The sequence below is a fragment of the Crocodylus porosus genome, unplaced genomic scaffold, assembly GCF_001723895.1.
Source record: "Crocodylus porosus isolate Cpor-Errol unplaced genomic scaffold, CroPor_comp1, whole genome shotgun sequence".
Lineage (NCBI taxonomy): Eukaryota > Metazoa > Chordata > Crocodylia > Crocodylidae > Crocodylus > Crocodylus porosus.
In genome coordinates, this window is record NW_017728947.1 from 11,921,491 (window position 1) to 11,941,417 (window position 19,927).

The 19,927-nt window shown below is 41.7% G+C and overlaps 1 protein-coding gene across 2 annotated transcripts in view; it reads right to left on the reverse strand.

Moving 5' to 3' along the window:
- Positions 1-19,927, reverse strand: part of PDE3B (phosphodiesterase 3B) — a 161,587-nt gene that overhangs the window by 26,306 nt on the left and 115,354 nt on the right. Inside the window, exons 7-11 of one of the 2 annotated variants that reach the window (XM_019551408.1) lie at positions 19,162-19,238; positions 12,901-13,049; positions 10,828-10,962; positions 4,621-4,732; positions 1,875-1,988 (exon numbers count right to left, since the gene is read on the reverse strand). In XM_019551408.1, coding sequence (XP_019406953.1) covers positions 1,875-1,988; positions 4,621-4,732; positions 10,828-10,962; positions 12,901-13,049; positions 19,162-19,238 — 587 coding nt within the window. The remainder of the gene's footprint in view (positions 1-1,874; positions 1,989-4,620; positions 4,733-10,827; positions 10,963-12,900; positions 13,050-19,161; positions 19,239-19,927) is intronic. The other variant, XM_019551409.1, reaches the window with a different exon arrangement.

Here is a 19,927-nt window from a genome sequence, read left to right on the forward strand (position 1 = left end):
CCTCCTCCAAATTGCTTTACACTTATAAATACATCAATAAAACACTGCTCAACATTGCCCAAATAGATCAATAAAGCATTGCATTCCCTATATATAGTGGCGTTTTATTTTAATAGTGGAAGAACATTATTCTGGGTATTTTAATGAGAGAATTTGGGTTTCTCAGAGAATTTGCAATTCATAAACAGGGCACATCAGGATCTCTACTGGCAAGTGATTAAGCTGGCAGCTGAATAAAAAAGCAACTGTTCAGATAACTCATCTCTCCAAAAGCACCCCCTTTCACTCTAAATGTGGCTGTTTCCTAGATGGGCAGAGGGTTGGTTTCCTACCTAAGTCATGTTCAGTCACCCTGCAGCTCAGCTGATACCAGAGTTATTCTCTTGCACTTCTCAGGATATTAGGATATTACTTGTTCCCTGCTCCCTTCCCACCTCCCACTCCAATCCAGGGTAGGAGCAGAACTTCCAGAAACATTGTTCTCCTAACATCTGGTCAGAAAAGAGGCATCACCTTTCTACCAATCCGTTTACATTTTTTATCTATGAAGAACATGGTGCAGGACAGAGGAAATCCCAACAACGTACCAGTATCAATATATGGAGAGGCTGATGGCAGCCCTCAAGTAATGGAAGTAAATAAGAAATGCATTCTGTATGATCTGTACAATTTATTACTATATAATTCCTATATGAATTAATAAAATCTTGGCCTAATGAAGCCTTGTGCGTTGCATCTTGTCTTTATTCCTGCATAACTGGGATAACATAGGGTTTATCTAGCAGTGCTGACTTACTGTTAACTAAACAAACAGCAATGAAGAATTGGCTTAAAAAATTAGCCCCATGGTATAGTAAAAGCTCTGTTGTTATCTGGCATCTGCTGGGAATGGGGGATGCTGGATAACAAAATATGCCTGTTAACTGAGCAGCCCAAACAGGCACACTTGCCTGTTCAAGCCGTCACTTCTGCTGCATCCAGGGTGTTGCTGCCCCTCCCACAGGCCCCGCGGGACAGGAAGGCAGGCCTGCGCAGCCTGTTATGCCCCCGGGCCGTGGGGCTTGGCAGCACGGGCTGCTCTGCCCTGGGCTGTGGGTGCTTAGAGAAACCAGAAGCGCCATGGTGGGCACTTCCGGTTTCGCTTTAGCTTACAAGCTGGCATGCCGGTTAATAGAGCATGCCAGCTTGTAAGGTGTCAGTTAACAGAGCTTTTACTGTACTAAAGGACTATTTGGATTTTTCCAAGCACACTTCGAAAAACAAGGGCTGCTCAGAATCTGAGTGCAACTGTCCCTCATTCTCCTCCTTAAGAATATTTTGTTTATTTAACTGCTTAAGTCTTACTAATGCAAGCTTTGTTGGACAGATTAATATGCGAATGTTGACTGAAACAGGATTCTCAGATGCTCAGGACTCTCTCATTTTATGCTGGAGCCATTAAGCAGAGTTCCAATTAAGTTAAATTATTTAACATTAGGTATTTTTAGTTTGAGAAGTTTAATTTTCCAATTAAACAAATAGTGATATAATGTATTTCAGTTGTGGCAGACATGCTGACTACAGCGCAAAATGTTGGTCTCATTCAGAAGAGGAAACATCAAGGAAATCAGCATTCTTGGATAAAGAGCCAAGCATAACAGCAATTACTCATCAATGAATTATCATAAAACCAAGTTTCTACTGTTAGTAAATGGTAAGTACTGCTACTGTCTTAAGTTTTAAGTTTTAAGACTAAAATATCTCTGTAAGAAAAGCAATTCTTACCACATTCTTATCTTACTTTTCAATGCATTCATAATAATTATTCTTGTTCGGTACTAAAGATAGAAACAAACAATCAAAAAAACAAAATAAAATGAAAAGTCAGTACATACCCACATCACTTTCCCTTATATGTTCACTGTGAACTTGTTGAAACCCAGGAATGGGACGTGTTGTGAGATACCATACTGCATGAAGAACATCTGTAGCATGTATACGATTATGATCTAAAAATCATCAAAATATTGAAGAAAATATGAAGAGCTTGCAGTTCATTAAGTATTCTGGGGAGAACTGGACCCCCATATTCAGGTTGCCAAATAGTTTCTACTATAAAAGATTTTATTTGGGTTTTTTTGGAAAAACTAGCATCTCTACTACCAGTATTTTCAGCAAGACTTAGAACGTTGAGTGAGAGACAGTCCTACATCTCTGCCTTTTGCTCACTCATGAAATTCTATTCAGATTTGGCATATATACAAACAATTAAATTCCCATTTCCCCTTGTGACTCTCAGAAAAATATATAGTAGCATGACAAAGTAAAAAGTGGACATGAATACTGTAGAGTAGGATCCTCATATAGCACAATTAATTGCTATGATTATGTATTCGCCATATTTATATTTTTTAAATTAAGAGCTGAATGAAAAATACAATAATCTCCCAAAAACAAAATATTAAATCAAGTATATCAAAACAATTATTTATATTCAGACTACCATAAAACCTATAAATTACAAGGGCAAAAAAATCTAATTCTCTCAAGCAAATGACAGAATAAAGTATAAGAGTTCATGGTGTCCAAAAATACTCTTTTGATCATGAAAAAAATTAGATGCAATTAGGGTTTAGCATAATGAATACAAATTACAGTACTCTGGGATAAGTGGTGAAGGAATTATGAATAAAGGCAGTGTTTTCAAGCATCCTTTTGGTCAAGCATTAAGATCCAGAAAGAGACGGACACAGGAGGCTGAATATACTTGACTATAAATGGCTGTAGACATGAGGGCTGTGGCTTCTTCATCCATGGAATGGTCTTCCACAAAGGGGACTATTGGGAAGAGATAGGTCATAGGAAAGACAAGAGGGAGAATTATGGGATAACCTGACAACTTCTGTGATGGATATACTAATGAGTATGAGGAATAAACAGGATGGACTAGAAGTCAATGCACAACTAAAATTTAAATGGCATCTCATAGCTTGATGAAACAAACTCCAGGACAGAAACTACACTCATCTCTCTTTATGCGATTTTGTTTTGTGTGAATTCGCTTATAGTGTGATGACATTATCTATACCAGAAACTCACTTTGTGCAAGAAATATTCGATCTTATGCAGAGAAGCATACAACACAGCTATACAGTGAGGTGAGTGAAGCATTGTGGGAGGATGACTGACAGGTATGCGATGCCATCATGCACTTGCCTCAGTCTCGCATCATCCATTGTTCTGTGTGGTGCTACACTACTCGCACCCATATTGTAGTGCATCTATTTGCCTTTATTATTGAATGCCGTGAAATGTTGTCTTAAGCGACCTTAATTTAGTGCGTCCCCTAACCCCACCCACCAAGCCAGCCATGAAGTGAAAAAAGGAGGTTGACATGTATCCCTATTAGTTGCATATAATGGATTCACTTCATGCAAATTTCCTTTATGCAAGGTTTTTTTGCAACGCAACCCTCGCATAAAGAGAGACCTGAGTGTATAAAGGAGAGATAGCGTGTTCTGGAAAGACAGGCAAAGGGAAAAAGGGAGAAAAAACTATTATATTATGTGTATTTCTTCTGAAATCCAGCAGGAGGTTTGTAAAAGGTTAGGACCCAAAAATGCACCTAATCTGTGCATTGGCAGTCATAGAGAGTGCCACTAAGCCAGGAAGATTAGGTATATGAGGTCTTTTGATCAATTAACTGAACTCACTGGAATGCAGGATTGCATTGAATGGACTGGTTGAGAATGTGAAGGTAAAATGGCATGGGTAAAAGTGATCACAATATGACAGAGCTCACGATTCTTAGAAACAGAAGGAGGGTGAATATTATAACCAACACAACAGACTTCAAGAAATGTAGGTAGTAGTTAGGTAGAAAGAGGAGGAGGAATTTTAAAACCAGGGTAGACAAGTATCTTGTCAGGGCAAAAATCAAGGATGAATTTGATGTTCTCCTGAGGCCCTTTTAAGAACCAGATCTCTATGACACTGTTATAGGCCTAATCAGCTAAATCAGTGAAAATGTTTGCATTGCCTTTAATAGGTTTTGGTTCAGGCTCAATCTGAATAAAATTTCTGAACTATTCGTACAAATTTTACTAGATTCTATTTAAATGCTAGGGGCGGGGGGGAGGGGGAACGACAAGGGACGACACAATTTTTAAAACTGTCATTTTTATTATAGTATATTAGTCTGATTTGATAATTTTTGAGAGACATTGTTATGAAAAACAAACCCAAATCATCATACCTGTAATATTAAAAAAAGTCAGACACTGGGTATTATTCAGATATAACATCCATACTGATATCAAAGGATACCAATATAAGCTGTTATAGTGCAATCTGCATGACTAGTGATCCAACAAAGCTGGTAAAGTTTCAACCTTATTTCATTCTGGATCAAAGTTAGGATGATTTAGCTAAACTGAACTCCTACAGGATCATGAAGATGTAACAGCAAGATCATAATAACTGATGTGTGCTCCCAAGTGGCAGATCTTCCTCCCTTTTTAAAAAGTGTATAAACGACACGTTTGCCCAAATCCATTGCAAACCTGTAACTTTCGGAGTAAAATAAACAACCATAAATTCATGTTTTGGAATAAATTAATAAATATATATAACATTACTTACAGGGAATATCTCTGTAGCCATTTTCTAGTGCACGAAAGTAGTTCATGAATTCTTGAGTTGGAATTTTGAAAATTTCAAATAAACCAGTGTCTTGAAACAAAGTGTATATTACCTAAATACACATTGAAATGAATTTTAGTTTGAGACTTTTCAAGACTCTAATAATTTTAATTTCATTAACTTAAATAAGAATTATAGAACCAAAACCATTCTCATTATTACCTGACATACCTGATTAATTATCGACAACTTGCTAAGAAATAACGACCTACTAATGTAGTTTAATGGAATTCCTCCCCTCAAAACCTGAAATAATTATAGCTTGGATTTAAAAAAAATAAAACAAAACAAACAGCTGAAGGAAGTTAAGAACCTAAATCTTTGGAAATCCTGGCCCAAAATTTTAAAATTGTACCAAAACTGTGCATAGGTGTATATCCAAGTATTCTATAAGCATAGTCTTCAAGTACAACACATGGGACTTCAAAAGAGGTCCTTCCAAAGACTTTACACTTTAAAATGACCCAGCATTCCAAACCCCAAATCACCTGCCCAAACCATTTTTTATTCTTTTATCTTCTCCAACAAACAGATGTGTTTGGCACTATGATGTTCAGGCTCGCTAGAACTAATGAACAAGAGAGATCTCAACAGTTAAGGACTAGAACTAAAATATTCTGTCTCTAAGCTGCCTGGTAAAAAACAAACAAACAAAAAAACAAACAAACAACACACACATGATAAAACACACTTCTCTGTTGTAGCTGTTATTCTTGAGGATGTGTTGGATATATAACTATCCTACTAGTTAATGTATGTGGGCTGAGCCAGAAGTTTTTGGATATAAAAACTGTAGGGCCAAAGGACTTCCTCTGCTTGCCTTCATGCAGCCATCTTTAGGCTAAAGGGTAGAGTTTTCCCCAACTCTCCGCAGTTTCTTCAAATCAGGACCATGGCTGCATTGGAATCCAAAGGAAAAGGAAGGAGGATGTATCAGGAAATATACCTCTGTAACAGAAAGGCCAGAACCCTAACTGAAAATTTCAATTTGTCCAGGGCACCAATTGGGCTGTAACATAAGAAGGATATGTAAAAGGTAATCAATTTTGAAATCTGGTGTGAGGATACTGCCTACCATTTTTTTCTTTCAACATACGCCACAAACAGCCATAGCAAATGCAAAAGGAAACAGCTTACATATGTCCAATGTAAATAGTTTGTTTGCTTTATTGGCATGAAGCTTAAGAGAAATAAATGGTAAGTGAATATCTGGTTGAGCTGGAAGTCTGAAACCACAGTGTGAGCTCTCAGCAAGTCCTTGGAAAAGCTTTATTGGCCTACTACAATATCTCGAAGTCCCCTAAAGTTATAGCAAATACCAATGCCATCTTGTCAGGTAAATATAACAAAGAGCAAGAGGTCATAAGTGCAAAAGGAGGTCCAGAAAGCATTGCAAGTACTAGGTTTAAATTCCATCAAGGGAACAGATCTCTAAAAGGGAGAGAACTCTGGTTCAATTTTTTTTTTTAAATATTAATTTTGGGATGCAAGAAAGCTGAATGTTTTTGCACTTACAGCTGAATTGTTTAAATGACTACCAATGCACTCCTAAGGAAGTAAGAATCCTGTTTCTTTCAGCTAAAAGAAGTGGACTTAAAAAAAAAAAAAAAAAAGTCTTAAACAGACATCTGAATAGACCACATAAATAGCTCTGGTAGAGCCCTTTCTCCTATTTATAGGTATTAAATAAACCTGTTGAGTACAACTGCTCTCTATGTGGTTCAACTATTCACCATCTAAACTGTGAGAAGACTGAGATCTGAAACACATTTTCACAAGACAAGTGGCAGGTGAGAGTGGCTGAACAGACTCCAGTTGAAGGGTGGAAAACTGATCATGCCTTGGTCATGTGGAAACTATTAGGATATCTTTGAATTGTAGAAATGAATGTACTAACTGTGAGTGTCAAGGCAGCTAGAAGACACCTCTGAGACAGTGTAGACTCTAACCCTCCTGGGCTATACACTTGAAGCATTTTTTATTTTGATTGTTGCAAAAAAGGTCAATTAAGTGAAAAAGTGTAGTGAAAATGAATCTCAGTGTCAATTTTCAGAGACCAGTCTGTCACTAAGATGATCTGCAAGATCACCATATGTCACTGGAAGATGACAGACTAAGAGTAACCATTTCAGTTATAAAAGGTCTATAACTTTTGTACAGGTTCCTGACACAAGGGGGAAGATCAGGTGCTGACCTGCCTCTTGAGATGAAGTACAGTCATCATATACATCACACAACAAACTGAAATCACCAAGTTTTTGATGCAAGAGAGGAATGCCTGGCACACTCAGGGCTGGCAAGGTTCATTGTGTAGATGTGATATTTTTTATTAGACCAACTAAATAGATTAGAAAAAACATTATTTGCAAGCTTTCAGGCACAAACACCTTTCTTCAGGCAATGGGAGACTGCTGCCGTCTCTACCCATTGTCTTCCAAACTTCCACTCATTTGCATTTTCAGACGGACTTCTTATTATACTTTAGCTACTTTTCTACCTTGCAGAACACACAAAACATTTTTCCAGCTATTTAGTTGGTCTAGTCAAAGAACCTTGCCTGTCTATGTCCTTAAACCAACACTGCTACAACCAGCAACCCTGGCACACTTAATGCACCATTCTTCATTTTAAAATCCTTATATGGAGCATGAAATTCCAGTCAGACCCCAGCTTCACATTTGTTCTCTACCCTAAGGTGGATGCGTTTCTTTGCCCAGCTTTTGTTGAAAGCAGAGGGAGAAAGGTACCTACTTTAAAAACAAAAACAGCTAGAGTTTTCCATCAATCAACAAGTGACAAAACTTGTACAAGTACACAAATCAACATGTTTAATTCATGTATGTTTTGATATAGATTTCAATCCTCTCTGCAGGAATTATAAACAAGTCCAGAACACTGAGCTATGTGCAAGGAAGACATTTGTCCTAGTTCTGGATAATTCATTACTCTCATCTCTGGGTAAGAACAGACTGAATCTCTGCAAGTTAGCAGTTACTGCTTTGAAATTAACTTAGATTCAAATGCATTTCATTTTTTACTAGAACAATCAGAACAAATTTGCCTTTGTTAATTATTCAGCTGTGTGAACAGAGTATGAATCTGATGGATGTTAGTATATACTTTGTGTACAGACAAGCCTCAAACCAGCCAATTCTTCAGCTATCAAAATATCTGGAACTACATTTCTGCAGTAAAACTGCAGTTATCATGTATTTTGTAAAGAAGACTCCCAGGATAGTATGCTATACTAGACGACATCCTGTGGTTTTCATGCAGACTCAAAAAGATAGGCATCTTATGAACTGATAACAGTGCACTACTTTTCACAACGCAAGGAAAGGACAACAGAGGCTAGCGAACGCCTCCCCCCCCCGGAACAATCCGAGCAGAGTGTTGAGCCCCTTCTCCCGCCCCACAGCACTTTCCATGGGGAACTGACATCACAGCACGCTGGGTGGGAGGGGCGGCAGCTGGAATTTCCAACCTTAACAGGTAAAGAAATGTACAAGCCACCAGGCAGGACAGTGGGCCACGCACCAAACGTGGGAGGCACCGCAGTCTCTCAGCCCAGTCTGGGGGGCCACGGCCCCCTCCTACCCCCATCAGCATGCCACTGCTCTAGCACTTCAATCTGGGAGCCAGACGGGGCTGGCTGTGTGCCTCCACATGGGGCTCCCAACTCTGGGAGCCCCACGTGGAGGCATGGAGATGGCCCAGTTCAATGGCATGCAACTCCCCATGGCCCTGGCACTCCAGTGAGGATCCATGTGCCATTGGGCCAGGCTGGTACTTGGGGATCCTGGCACTGCAGCTGGGAGCCATGCACCTTTGGGCCGGATCAGGCTTGCTCTGTGCCTCCACACACAGATCCCTGCTGGAGTGCTGGAGCCCCATGTGGCAGCACAGAACCAGCCTGACCTGATGGCACATGACTTTCCAGGACTCCTGGCACTCTGGCATTGGAATCCTTACTATCGAGCCAGGCTGACTCTGTGCCACTATGTAGGATTCCTGGCATTCCAGCTAGGAGCCACGCACCATTGGACCAGTCCAGCTGGCTCTATGCTTCCATGTGCAGCTCCTGGGACTCTGCTGAGAGAAGGAGTGGGGAGGCTCTGCCTGCTGTGGGCCCTGAGTGCCCCAGGGGCCCACTGCCTGCTGCTGGTGCCAGCAGCAGTACAGACTGTGCAGGGGGCATGGTGATGGGTTGCCCACATGCACATCCCACCATAGCCACAAACCCCACAGCCCCCCCAAACACCCTACCCCCACACATCCAACGTGCACTCCCCCACACACAATATACAAAACTAAGACTTCATTTTGAGCTATTATACAATTACCTGTATATACACTATGCAAAACGCACATAAATCAGGACAGAAATATTTTTTGAAATAAAATTAAAATGTTATAATAGATGTTTGATTTTTAGTATATGGTCTTTTTCTGCTTCCAAGATGGCAACCCACTCCAACCCACTCCCACCCCAAAGGATTATTTCCAGGGGCAAAGGTATGGGGTTGGGGACAGGACTTCAGTCCCAAGATGGTGATCAGGGGGTTGGGCACATCAAGAGGCAAGGCTATCCTTGCAGCCCTTGACAGCTCACCAGAAGTTGTCAAGCAGCCCTCCAGTCAAAATAATTGCCCACCCCCTCTTGAGAAAAGACGAAGATCCTGATTCAATACAAGAGCTCTAACTCTCAGTACAAATAGCCAGAAGGAACCAAAGAGGGTTGGGATAGCTCCACTCCTTTAATACCTTAGCAGAAGGCACATGCACAGCCTTGGCAGGATATTACTGAAGTCAAGTACACTAGCTGCATACACACTGACAAGTGGAATGTATAATGTGAACAAGCATTCAGAGATGAACAGCTGCGGTGTGAGGGGGATAGGGAAAGAAGGGGAATTATTGTGAGGTACCCAGAAGTCCATCTATTTGAGACTTTACAGGTTAAAACCAACTCCTAACCAGCACAGAAGTGGAAGATAGCATAGATCATGAAGCAGTAGGGCAATAGATTACCTGGAAAGTAAAATGCCATTTAAACAGTGAGCCACAGGATTCTTGAGTGGCTGAGGTTTTGGACACTATCTAAACCGCTTTATAGTTGGTAGCTCTCAATGTGAAAAAAGCATAAATTATGGGTGGTATAGGTTGCATCGAAACAAAAGAGTTGTATCCCACAAGCCCGGCACAGATGATAAAAGGAACCTAATACCATTGCTATCACTTAGGCAACGAGAAGGAGCTGAAGACCCAAAACAGACAGAAACTGTATGCTAACAAAAGGCATGCACTATGACCCAATAAGGAAACTGGGATAACGTCTGCTGGGATCTTCTTGGTTTTTGCTTTCTCAGTGTAAATTACAATCCAGCTTGCCTTCATTGAATCACAAGCACTTATGTCAGTCTCAACAGAACAGTAGGTAGTAAATCAAGTGCGGCAGCTGCATCTGAAGGATCTACAGCTGAGTATCACCTGTCTACAATATTTTAGAACCCTCTATTTGCAATGGAAAGTGGAAAAGTTTGAAACCTTCTTAGATTGTATAGCAATGTTTTAGTCTTGAACTGACTACTAATAAAGTTATGTTCCATGAATAAACTACAGTTAGCCTCACAAACGGCAACAATTTTACATAAAGGAGCAAGATGTAACAGGGTTCTTCTTACTATCAACCTAAATTACCTTTGCTACTTGTTAAACCTATTGTTCTATGTCTTGTCCCCTGATACCACAGAGAATGGTCTCTGACCTTCCTGTTTATAGCCACCCTTCAGGTATTTGAAGACTATCACACATCTTCCTTCAATCTTCTATTCTCCAAAACTAAATAATCCCACTTCCTGCAGCCATTCCTCCTAAATTACGTTTTCCAGTGCTCTAAATCATTTTTGTTGCTCGAATGGCCACTATCCTCACAGCATGCAGAACTATATGCAAAACTCTAGTTTCATTTTGTTAAAACACGAACACTGTCACTACACACGAAGGGCATTATGCGAAGACCAGTTATTCTGTCAGGTTGAAAATGTATATACAAACTGGTAAAGCTGCGTATTAGTTTATATAAAATACAAAAATACTATGAATGTTTTGTATAACATGGCTCATTCATCAAAAACAGGAACAAACCTGGCTGAGGATCCTTCTGGACTTGTCTCCCATTTCTTGCACAAGATCAAAAATTTGGAAATTCCAATTGTTCATCTTCTCCATTAGTGAGTCATGATCTATTAACATCATTTCTAATGAAGGATCATACTCCATCTATATGGGAGAGTAAGAGAATGTAACATTTCTAAAATGCAAATGAAAATCAAAATTTGTCAATTATATTGAACAAGAAATAGAAATTAAAATGATTAAATTATTATTAAATGTTTTGCATTCTATTGGGCTGCGGAAACTCCTTTTACATTTATTTTGTCCACCCAACCTTTTCTGTCTTGGAATGATGTCATGGTATACTTTACACTTGATGAATCAAAAGCACCTTTGGGGGAAAAAAAGGCGGGGGGACGGGTCTACTCATGCCAGAATAAATAGCTCAAGACTTAAGTTTGCATATTTTCTAGCACACTGAAAACAATTTATTTACTTATGGCCCAGCAGCTGTTAAGACTCTTAATATATTGTGAAGAATTATATGCTTCTATTTTTTGTTGTTGTTAAATCAAGGCTGAAACAGAAATAATGAGATAATGTTTTATCTAAATTAACAAAGAGCATTTTAAACTATAGTTTTACAAAGTTGGAAAACAGCTAGTATTGATAAAAGTAAATGGAAATGGCAAACAATTACATGCCACTGCACAACCTTCTATTCTGAATTTTTTTTTTTATTTTTTGCAGTTATCTGTATTCATATAATCAAAACCAGTCAAGCTGCCAGAGAGCACACATCTTTCTTTCTAAGGCTTCTTCTACCCATAAGTCCTTGCTTTACAGCCTCTAATATCTAACCAATATGGCAAATATTCAATATGCAATATATTTATACATTGCCAAAACGTGAGGACAGATGTAATACTATACTCAAACTAAAACTAACTCTGATATCTGTATGACACTTTCAGCTCTATTAGCTGATTAACAAGGGTATGCTTATACCACTTTGTGTTCCTCAGCAAATGGCCTCACCTACCCATTCTTTCTTATATTACACATGCTCCAAACCCAGAAATTAGATGGCGAGACCATTCTGGGGGAGATGCACTTACATACACATGCACACAACTCAAATTCTCTGCATCGATTATTCTTGAGGGCACTGGTAAGGAATGCTTTCAAGGAAACTTCACTGCCTCATTCCTGAGCCTGTATGTGAGAAGTCTGAGAAAGTGGACAGGACATGCTCCTTCATGGTATACTCAAAAGCCCCAGAGAAATAACACACATACACTAAGAGGCCACCATCAAGAACCAGGTACGTGCTACAGAGCTTTTACTGCCCGAATAAGTTAAGGTTTTTCTTTTGTTTGTTTTTAAATGAGGAACTAATTACAGAACAAAAGAAATGTGTAAATTATGGTAAAAAAAATTAACTTATCCAAGTTTACATGTTCATATTGTCCATGTCTTTCTTGGTTACCAATGCAATATTTGTACTCTGAAAGTTTACGTCTATGAATCTTTATTATTTAGAATTCTGAATCCCACTAATACACTATTTTACAAAGGATTTAAACCAGAAGGGGTCAAACACCTGGCCTGCAGCACCATGTTATTCAATCCATGGGGTTCCCTCTGGGTCCAGAAATTAGGTAGGAGAGCTCTCCTGCTGTCAAATATCCAGGCTCAAAAGGAGCCGAGGCTCTGCACACTGGATCAAGCATCAAACCCCAGTGCACAGAGCCAGATAGGGGTGGTGCGAAACCCCAGAACCATATCTTGGCACACAGGGACAGTGCCAGACTCCAGGGCCAAATCCTGGTGTGGGAGGTTGAGAGAAAGGTGTGTGGCCCCCAGGACCCAATCTGAGTGTGGGAGAGGTCAGTGCTAGGCCCCCAGGGCCTGATTCTAGTAAGCAGGACTTGATCCAGCCTGTGGATGAGCCCTGTGCTACTCATCTGGTCTGCAGGACCAAAAGGTTCAGCACAACAGCTTTAAATCATAATATATACAGAGATGTAGGACCTCCTAACAAGATGATATTAAGAATTGCAAGGAATAGATTACTATGCATCACTGAAATTATGTGCTTACATCAGACTGATTATTCTGCATTTGATCCATCTGCTGATTGTCACTTTCTGTTAATATTTTCCTACAATCTCTGTGTTCATTTTTTTCATTTTGTTGTTTCTCTGTATGATGGAATGTCTCTTTTGAAATATCAATGCTTCCATCTTCACCTTAAATATAAAAAAAAAAAAGCACAAACTATCAACAAAAATTACTCAAATACATTAAACATTTGCCAATTAAATATTATTTACTCCCACCCTTGATCCACCAGAACTTGGATTTCTTAACCGTGTAGCTCCTAGACAGGGGGTAGGAGCAGCCAGCAAAGCCCAGAAATACCAATAGTAGGAAACAGGCATAGCTGTGCCTAGATCTTCCCCAACCAGTGGCTATCCAACCTCTTCTTGAACGTCCAATGAGAGAATCCACAATTTCCCTAGATAGTCTATTTCACTCCCTTACTATTTTAAGAGTGAACAAGTGTTTCCAGATATCCAATCCACACTTAGCTGTAACTTCCAGCCATTTGGTCCACATGCTCCCCTCTGCAACAAGAGAGAAAAGGCACTTTCATACTTTATTGCAGCCTTTCAAGCATTTGAAGGCTGCTATCATGTTCTTAAGCACCTCTTCCACAAGCTGAACATCCATCAGCCTCTCTACACAGGACTTGTTTTTCAAGACCTTGATCATCTTTGTTGCCTGCCACTGAACCCTTTCAAACTTTTCTATATCGATTTTAAAATGTGAAGCCCAGAACTGAACACACTACTCCAGTTGAGGCCTTAACCAGTGCCTAGTAAAGGCACTTCACCTCTTGTGTCTTGCACTTAATACTTCTACTGATGCAGCCCAAAACCTTTTGTGCAGCTGCATCATAGTGCAGACTCATATTAAAGTCTGTGTGGTCTACCAAGACACTCAAGACCTTTTCCATAAAGCTGCCATCCAGCCAGGTGTCTCTCATTTTGTGTTTGTGTCATTAATTTTTCCTTCTAAGGTGTAGCACCTTACATCTGTCCACACTGAACTTCCAATCTGTTAAGATCCTTCTGAATTGCGTTCACATCCTCCATGTTCAGAATCCTTCCCAGTTCTGTGTTGTGCACAAACTTGCTCAAGAAGCTTTCTACGCCAGCATCCAAAGTTAATAAACACAATGAATAGCACCAGGCCAAGGACAGACCCCAGAGGTTTCCACTTGAATCCTCCTGCCATTCTGACATGGACCAGTTAATAATGACCCTTTCCTTGCAGTTATTGAGCTGGTCATCTACTCACCTCGTAGTAGTTTTATCTAGCCCACATTTCTCCAATTTGTTTATGAAAAGAGCTGGTCACATGGGACCTTGTCAAAAGCCTTGCTAAAGTCCTGATGCACAGCATTCCTTTCATCCACTCAAGCAGTTACTTTGTCAAAGGAGATGATCAGGTTTGTTTGACACTTTGTTTTTCATAAATCCATGCTGGAAGCTTGCAACAAGCCTTTCCTCCTCCAGATGCTTGCAAATGACCTTCCTTAATAAGCTCCTGTAACTAAACTTCCCAGGAACAGGGGTAAGGCTAAACAGTCTGTAGTTCCCCAAGTCCTCCTTCTTGCCTTTTTTTTAAAACAGTAATACTACATTGGCCCTTTTCCAGTCCTCTGGAACCTGGCCCATATCCCACAACTTCATGAAGATCATTGCAAGGGCTCGGAGATCTTCTCTGCCAGTTGCTTCAGGACACTGAGATAAAGCTCATCCAGCCCTGCTGATTTGAATTTATTCAGACCCAACAAAAGCTCTCCGACCATCTCTTTTGTTATCTCCACACTAAGCTTTCCTTATCCAGATAATCCGGATTAGATGTCTGGCAGATGTTCTGTGACTTCTTACAATCTTCAGGGATAAAGTAAACATATTTATGATCCCTGTGATAAAAGTAAGTATGCAGGAAGGATTTCAAAGAGGAAAGAGTCAAGACATAGTAGACAATAACAAGCACATGAATGAGGAGAATCCAGTTGACATGCTGAGTTGTTCAAATAGCTTTCGATATGGGCCCCTCACCAATGGGACCCTCAAGGAACACCAGCAGATCCACAGATTCATAGGTGTTAGGGTCGGAAGGGACCTCAACAGATCATCGAGTCCAACCCCCCGCATAGGCAGGAAAGAGTGCTGGGTTAAGGTGTCCCCAGCCAGACTGGCGAGACAGGATTTTCTGTTTACAAAAAAAGACATGCTGACCCTTCTTGGACAGATCATATTTGTCCATGTAAATTCTGATTTTATTGCTTATTATAAATTCTACCAATTTGCCAGGGTTATTCGTTGGACTGTAGTTCCCAGGATTACCTCTGGTGCCCTTTTTGACTATGGGTATAATGTTAGCAAACTGAATCTTCTGGGGCCATTTATAACAATTGAGGGTGTACTCCTTTGATACTGATCTGATCCGATTGCTATTATGCAGCCCAGCAGCTTGGAGAGCAGCATCTTGCCAGTATATCTGTTAGGGGAGCGGGGGAAGGGGCGTGGGCGTGGGAGAGGGAAGGGGCATGGATCAAGGCCCCCCATGGGGTGAGGGAGGGAGTGGGGCTGGGACAGGGGCAGGAGCTGCTCAGCTGGAGTGGGGCATAGGCTGGAGCTGCAGGACGCTCATCCAGGGGATGTGCGTCACGGGTGACTCCTGTTACTATGCGCACACCTGGGGAAGGCATGGGGGGCATGTGCCCCCCAGATCTGTGTGTGGGTGAAGGCAAGCTGCCTGCTGTGGGCTTGGGACTGAGGGTGGCATCAAGCTTTTCTGGGAGGGAGGGAGTGGGACTGAGGCAGAGGCAGGCACTGCCCAGCTGGGATGGGGCAGGACAGGAAGTTTTCCAGGGGGCACAGAGCAGTGGGTTCCTGCTGCTGCACTCACCCTGGGGGAGGTATGGGGGGGCACATGCCCCCTGCCTCTCTGTGCAGGGCGAAGGCGGGCTGCCTCCTGTGGATTATGGGCCAGGGGCTGTGCCAGCCTTTTTCCAGCAGAGGGGCTGGGCTGGGGGACTGTGGCGCTGGGAGGGAGGGGTTCTGGGGGTAGGGCACTATAACCCCCCCACCCTAGTTTACTGTAACCCCTTCTCCCAGTGCTGCTGCCACCACCTGCCTAGGCCTGCCCTGAGTGCAGCCCCAGAAAAGCCTGGCGCAGTCCTCAGCCCCGAGCTTGCAGCAGGCAGCCTGCCCTCATCCCACACAGATACAGGGGGAACATGCCCCTCATGTCTTCCCCAAGCATGCGCGTAGCAATAGGAGCCACCCTGCAGGTCCCCTGGACAAGCCTCCTGCAGCTCCATCCCATGCCCTGCCCCAGCCAAGCAGCTCCTGCCCCTGCCTCAGCTCCACTCCCTCCCCCAGCTTGGGGGCCTCAATCTGCTCTCTTCCACGCCCCTTTACCCCCACAAACTTAATGGCAGGATGCTGCTCTCCAAAATGCTGGGCTGCATTCCTGGCCATGTGCATGGCACAGCTGCATACACGCACGCAGATTTAATGGCAACATTATCAACCACGTCAGCCAAAAGAAGCCAATTGCCAATAATGTCATTTTTTTCTTTTGTCAGTGTTGATACGATTTGGACTGATATATCAGCTCACCTCTAATAAAAGTATTTTACATACTATTGCCAACAGTTCTTCAATTTTACCTTTGAATTCCTTCAGAACTTTCAGGTGAATACTATATGGTTCAGGTGACTTACTGATGTCAAGATGGAATGGAAAGAGTTCAGCAGACTGACAAAAATGATTAGGGGCCTGGGAGCAAAGACTTGAGGAAAGGGTGATAGAGCTAGGGTTATTTAGTCTGCAGAAAAGGAGACTGAGGTGGGATTTGATAAGTCTTCAAATCTCTGAAGGGAGAGTACACAGAGGATGACAAAGCCCTTTTCTCTGTGGCCGCAGGGGACAGGACTAGGAGAAATGACCTCAGAATGCTGCAGAGAAAATTTACGTTGGAGATTAGAAGGAATTTATGACTATGAGGGTGATCAAACATTGGAACAGGCTACCTAGAAAAAAAATGTGGCATCTCCATCTTTGAAAGTTTTCAAGACCAGGTTAGACAGCCATTTGGTTGGGATGACTTATTCAGGGATGACCCTGCTTTGAGCAGGAGGCTGGGTTAGATGACCTTGTGAGACCCCTTCCAGCCCTAGTTTCCTATGATCCTAATTTTTTGATTTGTTTTAACATGTCCTTTATTGTCACTTCAAACTGATTCAACTCATCAAACATGTCTGCTAGGAAAAACAGATTCCGTGCAAGAATCTCTTCATTCTCTACAGTAAAAAGTTAAGTAAATAATTAATTTAGCTTCCCTGCTATGGCCCTATCATCCCTTTGTATACCTTTTATACCTTGGGCATGTAATGGTCCCTTGCTTCTGATATATTTGCAAAAATTCTTATTATTTGATTTAGCAACCTGCTCCTCAAATTCTTTTATTGCTTGGATTATACTGCTGTTAAAAAAAATTCACTTTTTTACAACAGTCTACATATAATATTCATTCTTCAATTCTGTTGGTAAGGAAAAGGAGGAAGAAACAAATTTTTCTTATGAGCTGGGCAGAAATTAATTTTCAGGTTATATTCATACTGTTCTTAAATTCTTTATCTGGGACATTTGCAATACAAAGAATAGAAGTCATTCAAGACTTATAGAGAAAACTTGGTGAGGAGAATAATGCCAAGTCCATGGTTTGTATAAAAGATGATGCAGATAGCACTTCTGCCTCATTTACTCCTAGCTCCCAGGGCCGGAGGGTATACTACGAATAGTGACTAGGAAGAACGTACTGGCTAAAGAGCAATGTTAAAAAGCAATAGGTTGTGGATATTCCCTATTCTGGTCTACAGTGGGCGCATCTACACAAGATGCTTAAAAGCGGACTAGACTCGTTTCACTGTGCATTAGCACGGCTGGCAAAAACCATGCTAATGCATTAATGTGTAGTAATGTTTAGTCCAATGCACATTAAGAATCACACAAAAAAACGTTGATCTGCATTAATGCACAGTAGTGCCAACTATGGAGCATTAAGTTAGTATCTGTTATTACAGGTACTAAACTTAATGCACCATAGTTATGGCATATTAATGCACATGCAAAGAGGTGGGCAAAGTCTGGCCCACCATGTGGCCAGCAGTGAACTTCATTTCCCAGCAGCCTCTGCCTGCATGGCTGGGGCCGGTTTCCATGGAGACCCCAGCAGCAGCTGTGCAATGATAATGCGGGGCCAAGTTTCCATGGAGACCAACAGCAGCATCACTGGCAGACAGTAGCAGCACCAGCCTCTTCCTGGTGGGAGGGCTGAGAGGGGGCTGTGCTGCAGGCAACTGCTGTCACCTGTGCAGGGCAGGCTGTGGCAGTGGCACTGAGAGGGGTGGATATGGGGAATTTTGTGGTGGTTAAACCTCCCCACCCTCTCCCTAGCTTTGCCCCTGCTGAAAGGAAGCGAAGCAGAGCTGTAATCCACTGCCTGCACATCCTTGTCTGGGGTAGGCTGTAGACTGTGGCTCTAGACCATGCTGTTACTGCCACAAGATCCCTGCCTGGCTGTGGAGCAGCTCTGTGCACTGCTGTACATCCTGCCAGCACTGCTGGGGCTGGTCTCTCAGTGCAGCTGCTGCTGAGGTCTTCATGGAAACCAGCCCCAGCCATGCGGGCAGGGGCTCCTGGGAAACGGAGTCTGGACACCAGCCAGATCCACCATTTTCCCCACCCCTGATGTAGACTCACCCAGTCTCTTGAAAACTACAACCATCAGATAGAAGTTACAGTATCCACCAGGTTGCACTATCCTCTGCTGTGCCTAAAGGCATAAAACTTAGAAACCATCCATGCTTTTTCAGCCCTCAGAGGAAGGTAGACAGCAATGAATCAAGCCTTTAATGTTTAATATTGCTATAGTAGATGATCCATGAATAACATAAATAATAAGCCCACCATGTCTACTTTAAGGCATAACCCATTATTGCAAAGATCAGATCAGAAATGCTGACATACTTTGGCTACTTTGTGCCTCTTTAGCAGCACCAAGTAGTGCTAAATCTTGCTTAGCTGAACAATAATTCTTGAACTGGCCTCAAGGAGGTTCTCCACAGAAACATCAGTAAAATTACCTTATTTTTATTTATGGATTACTCAGAGCAAAGTAAACATTTTAATATGCAATATAGATGTGCTAATTTAACTGGCAATTAAGAAAGCACAAACAGGCAGTATCAAATATTTGCATATTTTGAAATCCCACCTGATTTTCTGCCTTGATATTCTGCACCAAATTCTGATTCTGATGTTAAAAAAGGCTTGAGTATCTGACGTCCACAGCTGATAGAATAAAAGAGAAATAATACAATACTAGGTACTTTTTCCACTTCTGAGTACTTTAAAGTTATTGTCCAGATACTTGGCATTATATGACCTTGCAAAACCTAAGCAGGTTATTGTCTGTTAGGCACTTACATAAGTAACCCCCCAAAACCCTTCATGTGCCACTGGGGGCCAACATTTTTGGCAGGCATGCCACAAAATTAATCCCTGTGCCCTCCTGAGTGCCCCTACAATCCTCTTCCCCTGTTCAGTCTGCTTCCTGCTCCCTATCCTGTGCTTCCTCCCTGATCTACTGCCTTATTTTCTGCTCCCTACCCTACCTGCCACTGTGCTGCTTGCCTCCTCCCTGATCTGTCACATGCCACACAGAGGCTGCCTGTGCCATGTGTGGCACATGTGCAGCAGGCTGACCACCCCTCTGCTAACAGAAGCATTGGTAATTTGGAAGGTGTCTGAAACTACTGAATTGAATTCCCAAATGTGGAGGTTCCCTACTCCTCTTGAAAGCTGTAGAATAATATTGCAAATGCAAATTAGCTGCTGTATTCCATGACAGACCATGGACCATTTCAAGTCAATATAAACTGCTTTATAATCCTACTGGATAAAGCTACTATGTAGATACACAGGTATAAATAGAATGAAGAGGTACTAATATGTCAGATAGTATGACTGGAAAAAGACTA